At 33.3% G+C, this 22,473-nt stretch overlaps 2 protein-coding genes across 2 annotated transcripts; one reads left to right on the plus strand and one right to left on the minus strand.

Annotated features, from left to right (window-relative positions):
• Positions 1 to 4,335: 4,335 nt before the first annotated feature.
• LOC120069125 (autophagy-related protein 18a) lies at positions 4,336 to 6,988 on the minus strand. Its single transcript, XM_039020811.2, has 4 exons — positions 6,029 to 6,988; positions 5,638 to 5,842; positions 5,178 to 5,304; positions 4,336 to 4,739 (listed from the first exon to the last, which is right to left on the minus strand). The coding sequence occupies exons 1-4, from the start codon at positions 6,836 to 6,838 to the stop codon at positions 4,649 to 4,651; spliced, it is 1,233 nt and encodes a 410-aa protein (XP_038876739.1). The 5' UTR covers positions 6,839 to 6,988; the 3' UTR covers positions 4,336 to 4,648.
• An 8,343-nt stretch (positions 6,989 to 15,331) lies between these two features.
• On the plus strand, positions 15,332 to 19,995 carry WEE1 (WEE1-like kinase). Its single transcript, XM_039020824.2, has 10 exons — positions 15,332 to 15,668; positions 15,954 to 16,014; positions 16,121 to 16,187; positions 16,511 to 16,774; positions 17,028 to 17,095; positions 17,212 to 17,321; positions 17,407 to 17,447; positions 17,573 to 17,721; positions 18,093 to 18,440; positions 19,674 to 19,995. Exons 1-10 carry the CDS (start codon positions 15,388 to 15,390, stop codon positions 19,761 to 19,763), a joined length of 1,479 nt encoding a protein of 492 aa, XP_038876752.1. The 5' UTR covers positions 15,332 to 15,387; the 3' UTR covers positions 19,764 to 19,995.
• The last annotated feature ends 2,478 nt before the right edge of the window (positions 19,996 to 22,473 follow it).

Below are 22,473 nucleotides of genomic sequence, written 5' to 3' on the forward strand. Positions count from 1 at the left end.
CTCGAACTAACCCTATAAAATTTGAGTGTAAAGAAAACTCATAGCATATTAAATTCTAGATAGATAGCTACCATAGATTAAACCCATAATCTCTTAGCCTTTATTAAGGTCATGTCCCCTATTTATCACTAGGCCAACCTATGATGGTTGTGTTGAGTTTCAATTTTATCTTTAAATAGCTTAATTTTTTTTTATTTTAATCCAGATGGATTGATTAGGTCTATCTCAAAAAATTAGTCTTATACGATTTTTTTAATTTAATTATATGTAAGGTGGAAGATTCAAATCCTCTAATCTCTTTAACAATGATACATAATTTATAATCTTATATGATAGCTGACAATACTAGACATAGAAAGAGAGAGGTGATAAGTTTACTTATGTATAAATTTAATTGACTAATTATATTAGGTTTTGAATGGAAAAGAAATGAAAGATATGATTTTGCCTCTTAAATTTGGTTGGCAGGAAAGGATCACTTGTAATAAAGGTTTTTTAGATGGGAAAAAATAATAACTTTACTTTTTAAGTTTTCTTCAATTTCATTTAAATTTAAATCGTGTTGAACACTTATCAAACGTTTGAAGAACAATTTGTTGTAAAGTTTATCGTACTAAAACTTTTAGTATTGCAGTTATGTTTCATAACCATTATGAAAATTAAATTTATGAACATCATTTTCATCTATTGATTTTTCTGTTATAACATTATCTACTTTTTAAGAGGGTTTTAAAGAACCTAACCAATTTTTTTTTTTAAAAAAATAGTTTTTAACTATATATTAGTATTATAATGATATAGTTTGTCAATCTAATTTTTAACTTAAATGAAATTGATAATCGTAATCGATCTTGCAAGGTAGAAAGATTTGACATACATTATATAACCTCTTAACAAGAGAATATCTTAACCATTAGATAATGTTCCAGATATGATATCTTAACCATTGAATAATCTTTATATTAACTCAAATATATAAACTATTTAACAAAAAGTTAATTGATAATAGAAAAAATTAACTTTTTAGTTCCAGGTTTTAAAGAGTTGGTGTTTTTTAGTTACTAAATTTTTAAAATATACCTTTTTAGTCCTCAAATTTTTAAGAATAGATACGTTTGGTTCTTAAATTTTCTAAATGCACCTTTTCAATCCTCGTTTTTAAGTATAGGTTTAAAATGTCCCTCAAATAATTATTTATTATTATTTTAAACAACTATATAGCATTTTTAAATTAGAAAATTTATTTTTAAATATTATCTCTTCTCTCTTACATTATTCTTTAGAAATATTTTTTTAATTTTAAATATCATATAATTGTTTAAAAGAATTACTTCAACCTTTTTAAAAAATCGTAGACTAAAAAGTTACATTTTAAAAATTCAAAGACTAGATGCACTTATTCTTAAAAATTCGATGCCTAAAAAAATATATTTTAAAATTTAGGAACCAAACAAACAAATTCTTCAAAACCTGAGAACTAAGAAGGTAAAAAAAACTTTTCATAATAGTAAGTATGATTTGTCACTAAATTACTATACAAAATGTTTAAAACCATTTGTAACTTGTAACACTTAAAATTACCGTTTGTGTTACAAATAAACTCATATATCAAGCACGAGGTTTGCATATTATTTATTTTCAATTTTTGTTAATTCTGGTCCATGTAAAAAGTGAACATTTTCATCCTTTAATTTTCCTTTATCTCATTTCTTTCTATACAAAAATTAACAACACTTAATTCGCTTAAAAGGTTCCCACAATGTGAAAAAAAAAATGTGCTCAAATTTTTTGAAAATTTTTGCATATAAATATAAAAATAAATCTTAATACATGAACTAAAATAAACATAAGTTAAAAATAAAAGAACTAAAATAAATATGATAAATACGAAGATTAAAATGTAGTATTCAAATCAATATGTGATCAACTCATAACTTCAAGCCATTGCTCGATTAATTAAGACATTAACTTTTTTTTAAATGTTAAAAGTTTGACTTTGTGCCCTATATTAGAAATGCACACACTCAAGAAAAAGAAAAAGAAAAATAAATAAAGAGTTAAAATAATATTTTGTTCCTCATAAAGTTTTTCAACTTTCAATGGTCTTGTTTTTGTCCCAATATTAGTATTAATCTTAAATTTAGTCTCTCGAAGTTAATTTTTAGCAAAGTTAATTAAATAATAATGACAATTTCCAAGTAAGGAAATATAGTATGTATATATGTTCTTTACCTAGAGGATTAAGATACCAAAGAAAATTAAGTTTTTCTTAGGTTTTGCTTGGTCGTGCGAACACTTTGAATAGACTTGTCAAGAAGATGATCTCATTAACCAGTCTCGTTGTTATATTCTCTGTTGGAAGGCGGACGAAAATCTAGATCACCTTCTTTGGGGTTGTCAGTTTACAAGATCAATGTGGAATTGCTTCTACAAGAGTTTGACATACAAATTACTAGCCAAAGGGATATTCGTGCGATGATCGAGGAGTTCCTCTTCCATCCATCTTTATCAAAGAGAAAGGCCATTTGTTGTAGTCTGTTAAGGTGTCGGTGTGTTATGGGACATTTGAGAAAAGAAACAATAGGATAAGTTTAGGGAGTTGGACAAGGATCCTGACAATGTTTGGTCCTTAATGAAATTTCACATTTCGCTTTGGACTTCTTTCAAAGCTTTTTTTGTAATTATTCACTTGATGACATATTACTGAAAATCTTGGATTTTTTTTGTGAACTTATTTTTTCATGCCGAAAGAAGTTGTTTATATGTGTATTTATTATATATATACATGTTTTTAAACTTTATAATAAAAGTGCTAATAGATAAAAGAAAAAATTTTAAAAAATCAACGAAAGTAAAAAACTAAAATTAGACAAGTCAAAGTAAAAGAACTAAAATTGAAGGATATTTTATCCTAAATATAACCCTAACTTCGGACCGTACAATTTGTGAGTCAAATATCCCTTAATGGGATTCAAAAAATAAACGTATAAATTTCTTAGACGGAGAAACCCAAGAAAGTGAGTGGCCTAATATTTTTAGCCATAATTACGAAATCCTGAAGCTACTAACTGCCCCAGGTTTGTTTAATAATTATAATTTGTCTACATCATTCCAGCACTCAAACTACAGCTTCTTTATCCAAAAATGCTATGTTAAATGTTAAACAACACCTCCTTCACTTGACTCTAGGAACTTCTAGATCTAATAAGCCAATGTATAACCTAAAATTGTTCTTTCCCCACGTCTCAAAAGTGTCAAATAAATCCCTATGTTGATTATCTTACAAACAATTCTAAATTTCAGGGACTGACTTGAAATCAATTTTAGAATAAATGGACTAAACAAACATTAATTACCTAGTATGTTATAGACACAATATGGATAGTTCTAGCGTGTTTTACTTCACAACTTCCAACCATACAAATACCATCCAAGAGGTCTCTTCCCATCATATTTTTTACTATAGCCACCATCAAAAGCAAGTGTATGTGTATCTTATCTTATAGTTCAAATGTTGCTTGTACAAAAGTTTCTTGACCCATCATCCATTGCAAAAGGCTTCTCATGTTCTAACATGCAAACTAACAGAACCACCAAAATGCAACACTCTTAACATTCCAACACCGACAAAATCTCTAGGCATCTATATCAAACCTCACAGTTACTCACTTATATGCCAATTAAGTTATGCTTTGTTGGCAAATCTGGACATCTATGTTACCTTTTCGCTTTCGACTAATCTACAAAATTAAAAACTTATCCTAGAGGTTATCTTTGGTCGGAGTTCTGCTAATACTTACAGGCAGTATTCAAATTTTCTAAGTTCTAACACTCTCCTTATTCTCAATCTAGGTGTTCCTATCTCCAAAAACACAGTATATAACGATCCAACACCTATTTCAAGCAAAAATGGCTACATGATAAAAACAGATGCTACACTTGATCAGACCAAGAAAGGCGTCTTACACCTGTAATCACCAGAAAATATTCTTAGCTCCATCAACTATCTTACTCATATTCCACTGTACATTAATTCTGTTCACTGTAAATAAGCCTATTCCTAAACACCCAACATGTTAACATGTCCTTGATACCTCAAAGACGATGAATGGAGGATGCAGAACACAGACTATAGTTTCAAAAACTATTCCTCTAAAATGGATGTAGACTACTTGAGCTACCTAGTTTCTTGATCATTTAATTCAATTTTTCTACCTAGACGCTTTTCTTGTAGGAATGTGCACCCTAATGCAAAGGCATTTCTCCTTTTTAGCATAAATTCCTAGGTTAATATTTTGTTAGTGCTACACCTTTGTCTCGATTTCATCAGGTAAATACAGGAAGATCACAACATTGTCATTCAAATCCCCATTGTATTACAACAAAGTTATCTAAAGAAATCTCATTAGTCATATTTTCTTCTCTTCATTTTTCTTTTTTCTGTCTCCTTGTTTGAATAGCAAATAAGACGAGAAAAATTAAATATGAACATGAGTGGCAACAGTAGCATTCTCTTCTCTTCTTTTTCTTTTCCTTAAGACGGACATAGGCCAATCTATACATGTACATAGATCTATTTACAGCAGGCTTAGGAGGTTGCAGGAAAAGAACATACATACGACATAACCGAAATAAAGAGAACATTGAGCTAGAAGGCTTCCTCTGGCATTAGAAAGTTGTGATATTCAAGCTGTGTCATCTCTCCTCCATTCACTGAATCGAATTGGCATCGGTAGAAGCTACATACAATTAAAAATGGCATATCAAGATTCTAAAACTCCAAAACCGCAGTAATACAACAAAACAGAACATGGAAATAGAGGGGGTAAAAGAAAATGGTTCTACAAGTTGAGGAAATGGAAGAAAGTAAATTTTATCGATGTTAACGAAGGGGAGTCATTGATAATACCAGATTGAATGGACGCTTTCACAATTTAGGGTAGTGCTAAAGAAAAGAAAATGTACCAACTAACAAATGGTTCAAGTTAAAGCAGAAAAAAGAATTATCTATTTGCAGACTATGAAAATAGAAACGTTTCACATTAACTATATATTTATCTGAAAATATCAAATTTATAGTCAGGTTTTCCAAACAACCCTCATCTTAATTGCTATTCTGCATAATAATCGTCAAGTGAAATAAATATAGTGAGAAAAGAGCTACAAAGACATGGTACCTTCCGTCCATTCCAAGGATTACTACCGTATTCTTCTGGTGACCAAAAGCAACGACATACTGAGAGCCTTCATGCAAGCGAAACTGAGCAACAGACCACTCTGACTTGAAATATTTTGGCAAGACACCTATAGGTGCAAGAGTGTTCATTATATCCAGAGGCAAAAAAGAACATTGGACGTTACTTGACATTAGTATGCTACAAAATAATAAGGATAATCTCCAATCTCTGTCTTTCATGTTGTATTGCTGAAAAATGAAACATATATTACAAATAAAATGTGGACAGTATCAGCCCAACACTAAAATCTGTTGTTGCCTTCTAGTCTAAGCATTATCTTTTAGAGTGTGCAAGTAAATTTAAGGATTCCCTAGCTGTTGTACTAAGTGATTATAAAGCAATTGAAATGAAATGATTAATAACCAAATATAATGGAAATGGAAAAGGGGGGTTTTATTACCTTTGATGAAGGAAAATGAGGAGCCAGATGGTGCCACGGAAAGAGAAGAATCGTTCTGATGAGACATATCATTCCCAAGAGATCCAGAATTGACTTTAAGGCTGAATACATGGACAGTGCCCTTGTCACTGGAGACTGCCAGCCATTGGGCAGTCGATGAGAAAGCCAAACTGTATATCTCTGCTCTATCTGCACCTCTCCTTACCTGTACATCATAACCAGATATCACAAAGTAAATTCATTGCCACGTTAATGGGCACATTCCAACAATCTCAAAACTAAATGGGGAAAACAACAAAAACTAGAGTTCAACGTCCTCATTACACTAAAATTCTAACAATTCAGAACAAACCAAGAAAAAAAAACTTCAATTTCAAGAACACTAACACACCTCTTGAAGCAAATTTCCATCAAATGTGTTGAATATCCGAACCAAAGTTCCCTTGGTGCTAGCTGTAGCTAGCAACTGCCCGTTCGTCGTAAGCGCAAAGCAAGCGATCCTCGAGTCGTGAGCCATAATAAACTTTGTCCGCCGAGAGGCATAATGCTCAACCCTAACCTGCCCCTTCTGCAATCCAGGGCAGACAAGCACAAGCGAAGTACTCAACTGGGAAACAGCACAAAGACCCTTAGGGTTCGCAATAGTTTCGATCTGATGCAGCAACTTCAAATCCGCAAAATTATACACAAAAACCTTCTGTTCCAAAATAACAATAATCCGGTCTCTCTGTAGACGAACACCACGAACAGCAGAGCGAAACGAAAGCTCCCCAATACACCGGCTCTGATGATCATCCCAAATCATGACTTTATTAGGCGGATATTGAGGGTCCGGCCCACCACCGACAAGAGCCAAAATATTACAACGAAAAAGCATCTCAACAACACCAACACCACCCCCACGGTCAAAATCCCTCCGGAAAATCTCGCGGAACGGATCGCAATTGTAGATCCGAAACCCCCGGTCAGTCCCTGCAGCAAAGCAGCCATGGTCTTGATTGAAGGAAAGATGCAGCAGAGAAGGCTGCAAAGCAAGCGATTCAACCGCCGGAGACAAACCGGTCGGCTCCGTCGTTTGAGGCGGCGCCGATGAGACGGAATCGGAAACGAAGCGTTCCGAGTCGGCGATGGCGGGTGGGGGGTTGGGGTTAGAGTTGGGATTGGGCCATGGAGGGGAAGGGAAAGCGGAGAGGGTCTCCATTAGAGAGAATCAAAGGAATTGAGATTCAGATGAAAACCAAGATGAAGAATCTTAAAGATGATGGTTTTAGAAGAAAGAACAGAACAAATTCAAGCTTCGAAGGGTTGGGGTTTGAGTGAAGTTACGGATTTGACTTGGGGATTGTGAAGTGATTCCAGATGGTGTTTGGGGGTATTTTTGTCATTTCGTTGTGCCTGATTATTCCGTTTTTGTTCGGCCAGTGAACGACACGTAGTTGTACATGACGTAATTAGCTTTGTGCCCAAGCGATTTGAGTTAGAAAATCGACCTGTCGGCTTGGGATTTTGGACTAATTATAGAAGGGCAATTTTGGAAAACTAATTCGTTATTTCTATCATAAAAAATTAAATTACAAATTTAGTCTAACTTAAGATTTTGTAATTTTGGTAGTGACTTTTTTATAGGCTTTTTAATTAATGCATCAAATTTTAATTCTATATCCAATAGATTATTGACATATTTAATATTTTTTTAAAAATTTATCAATCTACTTAAACACAGTTTATGGTTTAGTATATTTCGTCAAAAAAATTAATTTCTTTTCCATAGATTGATTGGTTTTAAAAAAATTTCAAATATGTCAAAAAATTATTGGGCATAAATTAAAATTATAATGATATTTACTAGGTGTTGACTTATTCTTAAATCTATTGGTGGCTCATGACTCATTAATTTCTTACATTATGGGGCTAAACAACTTCATCTCATTGAGGATCCTACATTGGAAAAGTATCTCACGATATTTATAAGATAGATGTGTTACTCCTCCTATCGTCAATTAGTTTTGAAGTGGAAGTTATATTATCTAATATGATATTAGACTCCAAAAAGTCCGTAAAAAAATTGTAATCTGAATCAAGAATGGTTAATTAAAATAGGCACCGTCTTGAGGAGAATTAACTCCACACTTAGTTCATGAATCTAATAGAGACAAAATTAAAAGATTAGAAATCTTTATGCATATTTTAAGATTCGTGAATCTATTAGAAACACTCGGAAATTAAGGAATATTATTGTAATTTGCCATTACATTTTTAAAGTAGATTTTTGGTCAATGATATGCATCTTAATTAGTTGAATTATGTTCACGTAGGTTAAAGACTTCAAAGATGGTTTGCTCTACATTCCTTGTGAATTCCTCTGGCCTCCTTGGTCGTTGTTACCTCCCCAACTGAAGTTAGGGTGATTCCACCAACCCGGATTATATGTGTTGTTGTACGGGTTATTCTGAATGGCGTACACTGCTAGACACGGCCCCTATGTGGGTGACTGTGTAGCATGCAGGGGTGGTCGTCAGCTCCGCCAATAAGGATTTTACTCTTGCTAGACACGACCCCTATGTGGGTGACTTTGTGGCCTGCATGGGTGGTCGTCAGCTCTGCCAACAACGATCTGACTTCTGCTAGACACTCTATGTGGGTGACTGTGTAGCCTGCAGGGGTGGTCGTCAGCTCCGCCAACAAGGATCTGACTCCTGCTAGATATGTCCCCTATATGGGTGACTGTGTAGCCTGCAGGGGTGGTCGTCAGCTTCGTCAATTCTTTTCTGACTTTTGCTAGACACGGCCACTATGTGGGTGATTGTGTAGCCTACAGAGGTGGTCCATAAATTATCGAAACTACCCTAAAAGTACCATCAAAATAGACCAGGCCTTCTACATGCCTATTTTAAAAATAGTTTGGTTTTCCTTGTTGATTATCGTAGAAAAACTAATTAATAAATAATTGAGAAACAAGGTTTGGTTATATCCTTCCTAATTTAGAAATGGTCTTCAAAAGACTATTTGAAGAATTTTGGTTGACATGTTTTAATGCAGCTCTTAGTAAAGCCAGATTGGATTTGTAGCTGCGAAGTTACAACCAAAAGTGGTTGTAGGTGTGAAGTTTTTTTTTTATAAATTCTTTAGTCTTAATTAGAGATCGAGAGATGTCTCACATTGAAATTCTTAGAAATGTTCATGTATTGTCCTCTAAATAGAAATCCTAGATAATGTGCATCTAGTTTTATCGGAGTTAAACCATTCATGTTATTAAAGGTTTATTTGAGAATTAAAAAGAAGCCAATACATTATTATTATTATTATTATTATTATTATTATTATTATTATTATTATTATTATTATTATTATTATTATTATCATCTCCTCCAAAGTGAGCTTTATTCAACGATTATTATCTCCTCCAAAGTGAGCTTTATTCAACGATGATTTGCATGATTTCCTTTCCTAGAGGTTCGATTCTCATTCCCTACAGCTGTTCTATTAAAAAAATGCCTACGCTACGATAAAATATTGCCAAAAAAAAAGTATTTTTAAATAAACAAAATTATTGATTATTGTTGATGAGTGAATTTTGGTATGTCGGAATAAAGCTAAAAATGAATATAATATAAGGTAAATCAAGATAATGTGAGATAATGTAAAATAAGAAAATAAAATAGAATAAGATTAAATATTGTTTAAGATTAGGAAAGTCTCATATTCTAATCCCAGTAGATTTAAGATACATCCTATATCAAATTTCCTATAACTAAAAACTTCCAACTTCTTCTCTATTCTACAATTCTTTTCTTGAATTAGGCATTAGAGTCCTTTTTGTTTGTTTTGTAGGTCATCTCTTCCCTAAATTATAAATTTATTGTTGTTGTCGGTGCATTTTCCTTGGCCAAGAATTGACATCAACAATTGGCATCATCTTTGGAAGGAGTGATCTACCGATACAAAAAGGAAATCTTTGCAAAATAAAGAAAATAAAGGCACGATAGCTTACTTCCCAGTTCCCACAATCATGTTAAAGAATAAATTTTAAAGGCGGAAGTCGTGGGTGAATTAGATCTCTGTGACCAAAAAAAAAAAAAACCATGGGCAAATTAGATCCACATATATCTAATTCAAGAAGAAGAAATTCAAGATTAGAAAAATATTGTAAGAAGCATAGGTGGCCGCAAATGGCTACCAACGACAACGGTGATGGCTTCAAGCAGCAACGATAAGCAACCCCAATTGGCAATGACAAGCAGCGATGGCGGCTTCAAGTGGTCTCTTAACAATGACAACGATGAGTTCCGATGATAGCAACGATAAATGATGAGTTGCGGTGACGCGTATGATTCTTGCAATCCACACGAGCAGCAATCTGACAACAAACTATGCAAACCACGATAGCTAGAAGCTTATCTCCAAAACACATGTGGTGTGACTCCAACGGAGATCTAACCTTCTACGAGCAACGATTCTAATAACAAAGACTCAAACGGATGACTCCGACGAAGCCCTCGATTAGCTAATGATAATCACGAACAACCATAGCCGGTGAAGATCTCAACAACCAACATGCGATCCTTAACCTCCAACTAACAAGGTTCGACGTAAAGGGATTTGAATCCTAATGGAAACGTCTGATCGTGTTCTTTGATTTCTTGAAAGAATTAAAAATACAAAAACTAGAAGAAAAGGTTAAGCATCATATCTTTGCCAATAAACAACAACAACAAAATCTTATCCTCAAACCGAAAAATTTCTCCTTGATATCTTCCTATTCCACGAGATCTTCCTTGCTACGACTCTGGTAAGGATCTAAGGGAATAGGGGAAAAAATTTAGAGAACCCTTTTCCAAAATTTGGAAGAATTTTCATAGGAGAGAAATCTTTGCAGAATGGTTGTAGAGATTATGATGTAGAGTGTTAGGGAGTGCCATGAGGGCTCCCTAGGGCCCTGTTTATAAATCTCTACTCGGTCACTCCTATTAAGAGAATCCCTCACATATATTTTAAAATAAATATTCAATAATATCTAATAAAAAATATCTTCCTATTTAATATCTCATATTAAAAGGTTTAAAATATTTAAATCATATTTAAATATCTATCTTATGCAAATTCTCTTTAATTTGAATCTCAATTAAATTAATTAATTTTAATTGAATCATATTCAAATAAATTAATCCTCCCAATATCTATTTAATTTGAATCTTATTCAAATTAAATAATTTATTTATATGGATTTCATTCAAATAAATAATTAATTATTTGAATCACATTTAAAGAAATCAATTCTCCATAAAGTTATAATTTGAATCTTATGTATTTAATTGTGTTGGGTTTTATGTCCTAAAACTCGCAGTTTGTAAAATGATAAACATTTTCTATAATCGATATACTTGTTATTGATTTCATAAATTGTATGAAAGTTTAAATCCAATAAACTAAGACCCATGACTATTGTATGAGTACTTGAACTTTATGTGGAGACATAAGAGTGGATCAGGTTCGAGTAAATAGTCAAAATGATCTATGGTACATGAATAAGGTTGGGTACCTTATTCTGGTAACACCATTGGATGTGGCCTACTCTGTAGTTGTTACATAAAGTTGTAAAGTGCTACATGCGATGTGATCCTAATTCGTACATGTTATGACATGAGGAGTGAGGGCATCCTATGCAATGAGTTTGCATAAGATCAGGACTAAGAAATAAATCACTCTTACTTTATAACGATGTTTATTGTATAAGACTGGCTATTTCACCTAGATAACCTAGGTAGCTCGATCTTAATCCTGAGCTAACTATGAACTCCTGTTTATTCGGGATTGCCCTTAGATTTGCATAGGTGAGGGTTAAGGATCTCTTACTGAAGAGTTCCATGAGCGCGTTTGGATCGCTTCAATTTCACAGTGACCGAAATACAACAATATACATTCAACATACAGTTATGCAAACAAAAACTAATTATTGACATGCTAAGAACAAGATAAATAACAAGGGAGAGAGTTTCATACCAGTTGAAAATAGTCTTCGCACTTCGAAATTCCAATGCAGTGGAAACCTCCACGTGATCTACCAACACCCAGCAGTAGCATCGACAACAGTAGCATGAACAACGCACGAACACGAACGCCGTGGGGACGACACCACCACTAAAGAGCCCCGGGTATTCTCGGAGTGAAAACCCAAAGGGTGGTTGATGCTTGATTTTATGAAGTGGAAATGTGGATGCTATGCATTGATGAAATTACATTGTGCACTCAAGTTTCCCTAGCGGAATTCAAGTGTAAATTCCTCTGAGTTTCCTGGTAAGTCCAGGGTCGAACACAAGAACTTGTGAAAACAGATTGCGTTGATAATTTTTATGAAAACTTTGCGATAACCGAGTAAATAATTTGTTGGTTTGTTGTTGATTGCGTTGATGAGAAAATAAACAAATGCGGCGGATTTGAGAAAAGTCAGTTATGTGAGAGATGCAATGAGTATGCGATGAACGGGTTGAGAAGATCTTTAGCTAGCGTTACTTGGGAATGCATCAGACTATGCGATCATGTTACAACCATGTACAGTAAGCCATTTTCCAATGCAAATGTGATGCTCCTAAGTTTGGGACGCATGTGTTGAATGCAAAAATGTCCATAGAGCTTATCCCTAAGTCTCTACTCTTGTCCTATGCGATGATACAAAATGCATAAAAGCAAGGTGACCTCATACAATCATATCCTATCTCTAGGATGTATACGATGCGTTAATAACAAATAGTGCTCATTCCTAAGCTCCTATCTCTTGATTATGCATTCTAACATGGCTCTTCCGAGCCTAGATTCTAACCTGACCTTCCCAAGTCTAGATCCTGTCCTTAGACTACCCTCCCGAGTATCTCTAATGGACGAATGAAGCATTCATAATACAAGATAATCGCAAGAATAAAGATTCCCTAGTTGTGCTAGCTAAATGCTTCTAAACCCACTCAACTGATTTAGCTACTCATGCGTAAATAGCAGAGAGTGAACAATTATAGAGAAGGAAATTCAATTTTTATAAATGAGTTTGAGCACAAAATATCAATGGAAGTTAAAGGTAGAGAGCCTAGTAGCAATTCTTTGCTGACCGAGGCTTTTACTTGCAATCTCTATTCGGTTCTAGAGATGTTCCCGCTTCCACAGGCGTCGGCTCTCTCTCTGTAAGCTTTCGGCGCTCTCCCAAGCTTACCGGAACGATCTGCTAGCACAACCTCGTCCCTCGCGTCCGCCTTAAAATGAAAGGAAACTATGAATAAGGACGTGTGTATGAACTTCGAACTAAAGAATGGTGAACTAATCAATTGGTGAACCCCTTTTCTGAAAGCTACCCTTAGTATTTATAGACATCCAAGGTGAACAGCGGCTTCTCTCTCATGATTGTATAGATGGGACGGCTTTAATTCCTTATTGATGCACTGAATATTTGTCACCGAAAAACTGAATGTACTTGTGATCATTAACGGCTGTTAACTTAATTCGGATTTGACTGTCATCAGCTTTCTGTCCCATCACGATTAATTAACCTTTCACCCAGATGCGCCCACCATGTTGCGCTGACCAAGTTGTGGTGATCCTTCTCGGACGAATATTTGCGAACATAATCATCACAAAGCCTTGCGGTGAAGTTGCGCTCGACCAATGATTTCCTATGATCGCAATTTTTGCATTGCATCATCGCATATTCTGCACAAAAATACAAAAATCAACTGTTCTAATACGATGAACACATGCGATCGCAATATTATGAAATTGATGCTTAATGGATGAAAATTAACATATTTCATCAACGCAATCTAATATTGTCTAAGAACTTAGCACTATGATAACGTGCATTTCTGCCCGTTATCACACCCCCAAATTTAAACAATGCTTGTCCTCAAGCATAAGCTAAAGATTTCTTTAGCAAGTCAATCGCAATGTTCTTTTCCTAGATTTCTCAAAGATACTTCGTTCAAATCCTATATACCAAAATTTTCTTAAGTCTTATTCAAGTCTTCTCTCAAATTTTTTCTAAGACCTAGGGACCGCAAGCTTAACCTTCAAAAAGACTTTACTAACTTCTGGAACATCGCATGATTTATTTCAAAAAGAAACAAAAAAAAATCACCAGGGTGTCAAATGATTTTACCCTTGTATATTTCTTGTCATTGTTATTTTTTTTTTCTGACCTTGCACTGATCCGAGTGTCTTGCCTTCGTTTTGGCTTGCCCCCACATGTGTCATGCAGACATCCAACTACGAGCAATGTGCTCTTTCTCAGACTAAACTCATGTCTACTTGGCAATGGAGATGTGATCATTTATTTATGTGTTGATCCTTGTGACTTACTTTCGTTTTGGCTTGCCTCCACGTGTGTCATGCGGACATCCAACTATGGGTAAGTGCCTTTCACAACTTAACTCTTATCAACATGGGTTTCCTATTGCATTGACAGTGGAGTTGTTATTCTCAAAATTTTCCCCTCCCTCTCTCTTTTTTTTTTTTTTTAGAAAAGCAAGGTCAAAAATAAATACCTCACTTCCAAATTTAAAATGCGGCAATGTCCTTATTGCCAAAAGATTAAAATAAGTCATGCGATGTTCTTAGAAAGTTTTGTAAAGAGAGTTTGAAAGAAAGCTAGCAAAACCCCTAACTTCTAGCAATATTTCATGAGGTGACTATCTTAAAGTTAAGTTGACTTTAGTATATATGAAAGAAACAGAAGCATATTTTTCATCATTGAAATCATACTTGGCAAAGAGACATTATGCGGTAACTTACTAAATTCATCTATGTCGAATGATTGCGGTAATCAAAGAGGATGCGGTGATAAAAACTTCTAAAACTAAAATGTAATGCGGTAATGCAAAATTTTCTATTTTGCAGGTGAAATTCCGACATCCAACGCCGTTCAATCGCAATTGTCTTTTGTCCACCAGAGGTAGTTGTTCCAACAGTTATTTACAAAAATTAATGGACGAATTAATGAAAATTTAACCAAAGATAACAATTGCAACACTTAATTACGTGTAGAATCCAATTCAATGTTAAAAAGTATAGAATCCAATTCAATACTTTCCCAAAAATAATATTGCTCAATTTCAATTAGTTGACGAATTAACATCATCATTCTATGTACCAAAAGCAATAGTCAATATTTAATAATTTTTATTCTATATGCATTTATAACATATTGACTATTAGTTATCACAATCTTAATATCAACTTACCTCAAGAGGTTCTCAATGAATTGTTAACTTCCAATTAAATGCAACATATCTACCATTTTTAAATTCAACAAATCTATCAAACACAAGATGAAATTTTATTTCTCAAAATATAACCTGTAAATTCGTGTCTAATACATCCGATCAACTTTAAAAAGTTAGAGCCATCAAACAAGAAAGTGAAAGCTTACGTTTGTATTAGATTTATTTAAAGTTATAAGAATAATCTTACCATTTTTTCCCTCTAGCTTTCAAGGCACGCCAATCAAATCAATCCCATCAAGCAATCCAAACCGTAGATCTTAATCGTCAGGCATCCAATCAATGGAGTCCATTCCCATTCTCAACCACCTTACTCTAGTCCCGACCACAGACAATCCCTACTCTCCCCGCGCAATTTGAATTAACAACGGCAAAAATAAAAAACAAAAAAAAGCCGCCAGAAAAAAAAAAAATCAATTTTTATTAAATATATATATTCTGCGGCGTTTCAGTGGAAGAGGAGAGCGTGGGAAGGAAAGGCTTCAGCATATTGATGAGGAGAAAATCCAGAACCCTAAGAACGACGATGACGACGAGGAGGAAGAAGATGAAAGGCACATTGACGAGGCACTTGCAGGTTCAGTTAGGGCAAGTTTCACTTGCTCCTCTCCACCTCCACCGCTCCTCTTCTTCCGCCGCTGCTTCCACCGCCGCTTGCTTCCAGGACTTGCCTGAATCTGAAGCACCGCCGACGGTCAACGCTTCCGATGCTCTCCCTTCCCCCTCTCCTAACTTTGAGGACAGAGATTTCATTCTTAGCCAAGACTTCTTCTGGTGAGTTTTGTTTCATTTGTTCCTTCCTTTTCCCTTTTTACCATTTGTGAGTTGGTTTGAGCTGCTGTTTAAGTTGCTTATTAGTTACAAAATGGATGTCAGTTCCTGTGACATTAACTTAAATAGATAGAATAATGTATTATGATTTACTAGTTATTGAATACTTTTAGAAATTACTTTTGCTTGTCAATATTGAGATTGGTATTCATGGATGCTTAATGATGGTTGGTGAGACTTAAGGCTGCTCTGTAACTGACCAGATAATTCTTGGGTTGTTTATTGCAGTACCCCTGACTATATCACCCCGGACAATCAAAATTTGTTGAATGGTGTGGATAGCAACCAGGTGAGAAGTTAATGGAGAAAGCTAACCAGGCCAAACCCAGGGTGTTTTTCTTTTTCAGAAGAAAAAGCTGTTTCTCTCATTTTTCTGGCTGTCCTTGTCTTGGCAGGAATGCATTCCTTGCCCCAAATCTCCAGAGAAGATTAATACTGTTAAAACTAAGAGAAAAATACATGGTAAGTTGACGATCTTGAACTTTTATCTCAGTTAATTAACTGTATTGAGTGGGATTGATATAAGAAATCAGATGATCACGTGCAAATGATATACGCTTAATTGTAATCATATTAAGCTGAACTTTCCAAATCAATAATGGTAAATGGTTAATCACTTGCAACTAAAGAGAATTAGTGTTGGAGTCATTGATCAATATGGGGACATTGATCTGGAATATTTTTGAAATCTGACAGCCTTGTGTTCGTTTCTGAAATTAGTGATTTAAGTTGTTCGAATGTTGTAATGTAATAGTTTTCTTCATTTAATATTCATTTTGGCACAGAAAGTGTTTTAGTACATCCTTTGAGTCCGAGTTTGTCTGGCTGTGAACAAGTTGTGGAACTTGGAAATGACACGTTTGGATCAGATGATGTGGATATGGAGAAAGAGACAATGGCAATGCCGAAGAAACAAAACTATGTTTCTCAATCTGCAGTTGCTCTACGCTGTCGAGTTATGCCTCCTCCTTGCATGAAGAACCCGTACTTGAAAGATGCTTCAGATGTAGGCGTAGACCCATTTGGTAATCAAAGAACAAAATGTGCAGGTACAGTTCACTTAGTTCTTAATGACATAAAAAATAATAAAACATTTTTTTGAAATCGCTTCTTCTCTGTTTTATCCATTGTTGTATTTTCCTTTAATATCGTTTCTTGTAAGTTTGAGCATTAGATTCTTTTCGTTATATCAATGAAAGGTCTTGTTTCCTTACAAAAAACATTTTTTTTGAAATTGTCTTTTGCAGTATGATAGATTTTTCTAGGAAATGAATTAGTTTCGTGTTTTTCAATTTTGTGTAGGATTTTTTCCTGCGCTGTTTAGTGGAGATGGTCTTTCAAGATATCACACTGATTTTCATGAGATAAAGGTATCCAGAAACATCTACTTAGTGTCTGCAAGCTTCTGCTGATAGAGATTGGGATATTTTCTATTCATATTCAATTCAGGCTATCAAATTTTGCATTAACTTCAGTCTATTTTCAGCAAATAGGGACAGGAAATTTTAGCCGTGTCTTCAAGGTATTGAAGAGGATTGATGGCTGCTTATATGCTGTCAAACAAAGCACAAGACCGTTGAATCAAGACATAGAAAGGTTACTTCTTTTGGTGCGTGTCTGTATATGTTTAACCTCTAAACACTAGCAAATGTGTAATTGAGATTTTTCCTTCCCTTTGTAGGAGGAGAGCTTTGATGGAAGTTCAAGCTTTGGCAGCTTTAGGTTAGTAGATTTATCTAGATATGGTTTTCCATTTTATTGTATTTATCTGTTGTCATTGTTCTCTTTTTCTTCTCTGGTGCAATTTTTTATTTTTTCTTGATTGTTATCCTCTATTGAACGTGTAGGATCTCATGAAAACATTGTTGGATACTACTCTTCATGGTTTGAAAATGAACAACTCTATATTCAAATGGAGCTCTGTGATTGTAGTTTATCAATTGGCAGGTATTCTCACCCATTCTTTGAGGTAGATGCACTGAGAGCCTTGTATCAGGTGAGGTTTAGTTCCGTTGAGTTGTGAAACATTACATTCTCTGCATATGACATTTCATTCCAAAAATGTTTCTTTTGTTAACACATGATGACATTAATGAAAGCTTAATTCTAATTTGTTACTTGGAAGATTAAATTTTTTATTTCTGCACTTCATTCAATACGTTAATTTGAACAGGAAATGCCTCTTCTGAAAAATAATGATCCAGAATGTTATAAATTATGTACTAATGTTTTATCTTTATACATTCCAATTCTTATGTAGCCTTAAAATATTTAATATGTTAGCTTTATCCATTCCAAATTTTAAGTTCTAGAACTGGTAACTCTTGAAATTCATGGCTTCTCTGCTGACAATGAAACTACAAACAGATTGCAAAGGCATTGCTCTTTGTGCACGAGAAAGGAGTAGCTCATTTAGACGTGAAACCTGACAATATTTATGTCAAAGATGGTGTCTTTAAACTTGGTGATTTTGGATGTGTTACCCTTCTTGATAAGAGCCTACCGATTGAGGAGGGTGATGCGCGCTATATGCCTCAAGAAATTCTGAATGAAAGATATGATTATCTTGACAAAGTTGATATTTTCTCCTTGGGAGCTGCTATTTATGAGATTGTCCGAGGATCCACATTACCAGAAATGCATTTCATGAACCTTAAGGAGGGAAAATTGCCACTCCTTCCTGGTCATTCATTGCAATTCCAAAACTTAATCAAGGTATTGATTACTAATGTCGTATTTTGGTGGTTTCTCTTCATTTCTACTGACTATGCCTTTTGGCCTGGACTCATCCTCTGGTGAACCTTGTGGTGGAATCTGGTCATTATATACTTACCTATGTTTGCTTTTCTTCCCACTAATTTTACTTTCCACTAAAAATGTGAAAAGTTGTCATTGTCAAAAGGTCAAAACTTAGGCCACCTAAAGTAAAACTGAACAAAGTTGCATCCCTACCTTCCAAAATACAAAAGGAAGCTGCATTTATTTTTTCCCCTTAGAAGTTAGAAGGTTCTCCAAATTATGTTAACTTATGTTTGCCAAAAGGAATATTTGATTTTGTTTGTTTGAACCTTCTGAATACAAAATGTCTTTTAGAAAGATGAATGAGATAAATAAAACCAGACATATCCTTTTGAGAACAAACTAATTTTAGATATTCTCTTAGGTATCTATGCTACATTTGTATAGTTTGAGCTGATTGCTTGCGTACATTCTTTTATGGGTAGAAATGTTGTCTGAGAAGCCTGATTTTAGCTTTCCAGCAACATAATTCATCAAAACAAAAATCCCCAAGATGTATTTTGCAAGTTTCTCTTTATTTGATAAGCATAGGTTCATCCCAAAACCAACTGACAATGAGATGAGCAATCTACCCACTTTATAAGGAGTTTGAGGTCTCTTCATTTTCAGTGTAGGGTCCTCAATATGTCGTCTCAATGCCTCTTTGAGTTTATCATTTTTAATTGGATTTTTTTTTTGGATCGAATGTCGATCTGATAACATCTTAGATAAACATGAGTTTCATCTCAAAACTAATTGGTAACCAGGGAAGTAACCCATCTATCTTATTAAAAGTGTAAGATCTCTTCATCATGAAACCAATTGGTAATGAGAGAAGTAATTCATCTATTTTATTAAAGTATAAGATATCTTCATTTTTAATGTGGGATTCTCAACACTCCTTCAAGTCTTTTAATGATAGATTTAATAATTTAAAATCTCAACTAGCTTTTGAGTGGATGAAATCCAGGATGAAGCAGAAGGGAATTTGATGTCTCATATACCATTAGGAAGATAAATTATAGAAGCAACTTTTCTCTGATAAAAACATGGACTTTTAGATCGACTTTGTAAGACGATAAGGAAATGTTCACTATTTACTTCATGATAGATGCTCAGGACCTTGCAATTTCTTAGCTGTTTTTTCTGATTGATTGATAACTTTAACAGGCTATGGTGGATCCCGACCCGACACGGCGTCCTTCGGCAAGGGAAGTTCTTGAGAACCCGATATTTGATAAGGTCAGAAATCATAAATAATCATAGGACAACTTCAACCATGGCGTCTTCTTATTGTTCCACCATTTTCATAGATGGGCTTTGCTTGTGCAATCCCTTTATATCAGCTTGATATTTTGTAAGATTTCGTTATCTACTTTCCTAAAGTTCATGCACCAAATTTTGCCTATAGCATGGTGCAAGTTTTGTAAATTCTCTATCATGTATTATAAACTCGTAAATGCAAGTTAAGGAAAGCTCTTTCGTTCTCAAATATTTGACATCTTAAGCCTCCTTTGATATTCATTTAATTTTTGAAAATTATGTTTGTTTTTTCACCATTTTGTTTTACCATAGTTTTCCTATTATCTTTAGGAAACAGGCCCCTTTGGTAGTAGTCAATCTTGATTATATTTTATGATTCAAAGTCTAGTGAAAGTATGATTGGTAGACAATTCTGATTTTATTATAATGTTTTCAAGTCTAGTGAGTATGAATTTGGTAGACAATCTAGATTATGTTTTTACAACTATTTTCATATTATGTGATCTAACTAGTACAAATTTTGATAACATTTTTATGTTTTAGTGTATTCAAATTTTGAATTTGAAATTTCAAAATGTCGAATTATCTAAGAAAAGATAAGTGTTTATAAATATAGTATTTCATATCATATCATATATTCAATTGTTTTTTAAAAAAAATTAAAATATGTATCATATAATGTATTACATAGTATATGAAATTACAAAATAATATTTATATGAAATTTTCAGCATTAAACATGCTCATAAATTAGTAATTAATAATTCATATTCAACTTAATTTTTAATGGGTAGTTACAATTAGTTTTATGATTTATAAATATATTATTGAACACATTTTAAATAGTTATTAAAATTAAAATCTAGTTTTTGAATTTGCCCATACACTAGTTTTCAAAAACTATTTTTATAGATATCAGAATTTGGATTAGATTTTGAAGTAGATAACATAACAAAGAAATTGGACCACGTTTACCCCAATTGAAATGTAATACATCAATGGTAAAGTAAAAAGTGGGTCTCAGTCGATTACGTTTGTTATTGTTTATATGTATTCCGTAATTATAATAAATTGTAGGAGGGCTCGCCTCCAAATTTGTGATTAAAACACGCAATTTAATTGAAGAATGGGAGGTGCTCAATCTGATTATGTTTGAAAATTACATGAGATTCACTACATTTACCTTTATTGTTATAGATATTGTTATTGTAATAATATGATAATTATGAACTTGCTACATTTATTGTTATCTTACCGTTAGGGTCATTCAATAACGGTAACGATAACAGTAGCAGTAAAATGTGACAAATTTATAATTCTAAGTAAATGCGATAAAAAACAATCTAATTATATTTGCGATTTAGGCCTATTACGATTTATCCATCAATGAAATCCCATTCCAATTACACCAATTTATATTACGGATGGATAAACGCACCTTCAATCAAATAGTTATTAGATGAGATGTTAATTTTAAACTTTCTGTTACTTTAGTTGCACAATTAAAGATTCTAATCGATCCTTTATATATTAAGATTATAATATGTCGAACATGGAAGGTTTAGGAAATCATAAAAGTAAAGAACATTCAATTAGGATATTATCGAATATGCCTCAATAAATACTTGTGTGATTGAGAATCATATCATTCCCAAACAAACCATACATTCTTACCTAACCAAAAGGAATAAATCAACAAATGAACCAAAGCTAGTAAAAAAAATAAAGAGACAAGTCTATGCAACACTCAGAAACTTTTGCTGGTTTTTCTCTATGATTACCAAATCAAAGAGGAAATAATGCAAATCAAAAGGATGGTTTCTTTAATTTTTTTCCCTTCTATACAATTTCCTCAAAATTGTTTAATTTGATTACTATAGAAGCACTTATATTGATTCTAAAGAGACTGATTCAACTTTCTTTGTTTGTGTTAAAAATGGCAATGAGATAAATGATTCAAACTATATATATATATATATATATATATATATTTAATGGAAAAAGGATGCCAATAATTTAGGTTTGTCAAGGATGAAGAATGAAAGAAATTCTTGTGTATTAAAAATAGGACACTTGTCCTATTGAAAACCATAAATGAACCATTTTGATTTGTTGCTCATTATGATGAAGATTTCTTGTCCAAATTTTTGACAAATTTGATTTAGTCACTTGAAACACTGTCTCTTTTGTATTCTCATTTAGGTTTAATAACTACATTTTGATGGCTAAATAAATATTCTTGAGAGACTATTCTTCATTCGATAATAAAATCCTTCTAAATTCCATTTAAGTTTAGTAATTTATTAAACATTTTTAAAATTTAAAGATCAAATAAACACAAATTTAAAAGAAGATACCATTATTCTTTTATAACTTTTTAATTAAAAAAATACTCTTGAATTTTTCCCTTCATTAAAAAAATACTTTTGTTCTTTTAATATTTAATATTAAACTTAAACTTTATAATTTCAAAATAAAAAATGTACTTATAATAGAAATGTTTCAGAAATTTAAGGGTAACATTGCAACTTCTTAAACTAATAGGAGTAAAAGAAAAGTGTAGTGAATATAAAATGATTCCAAGAGATTGGGTTAGCTGATTATTTACTTTAGGCCACATTTACTCTAGAGAAAACGTAATAAATCAATAGTAATCTAAAAAATGAGTCCCATTTAATTACGTTTGTTGTTGTTTACCTGTGTTTTG

This window comes from Benincasa hispida, chromosome 9 (genome assembly GCF_027475165.1).
Source record: "Benincasa hispida cultivar pf3 chromosome 9, pf3_genome.v1.1, whole genome shotgun sequence".
NCBI classification, from domain to species: Eukaryota; Viridiplantae; Streptophyta; class Magnoliopsida; order Cucurbitales; family Cucurbitaceae; genus Benincasa; species Benincasa hispida.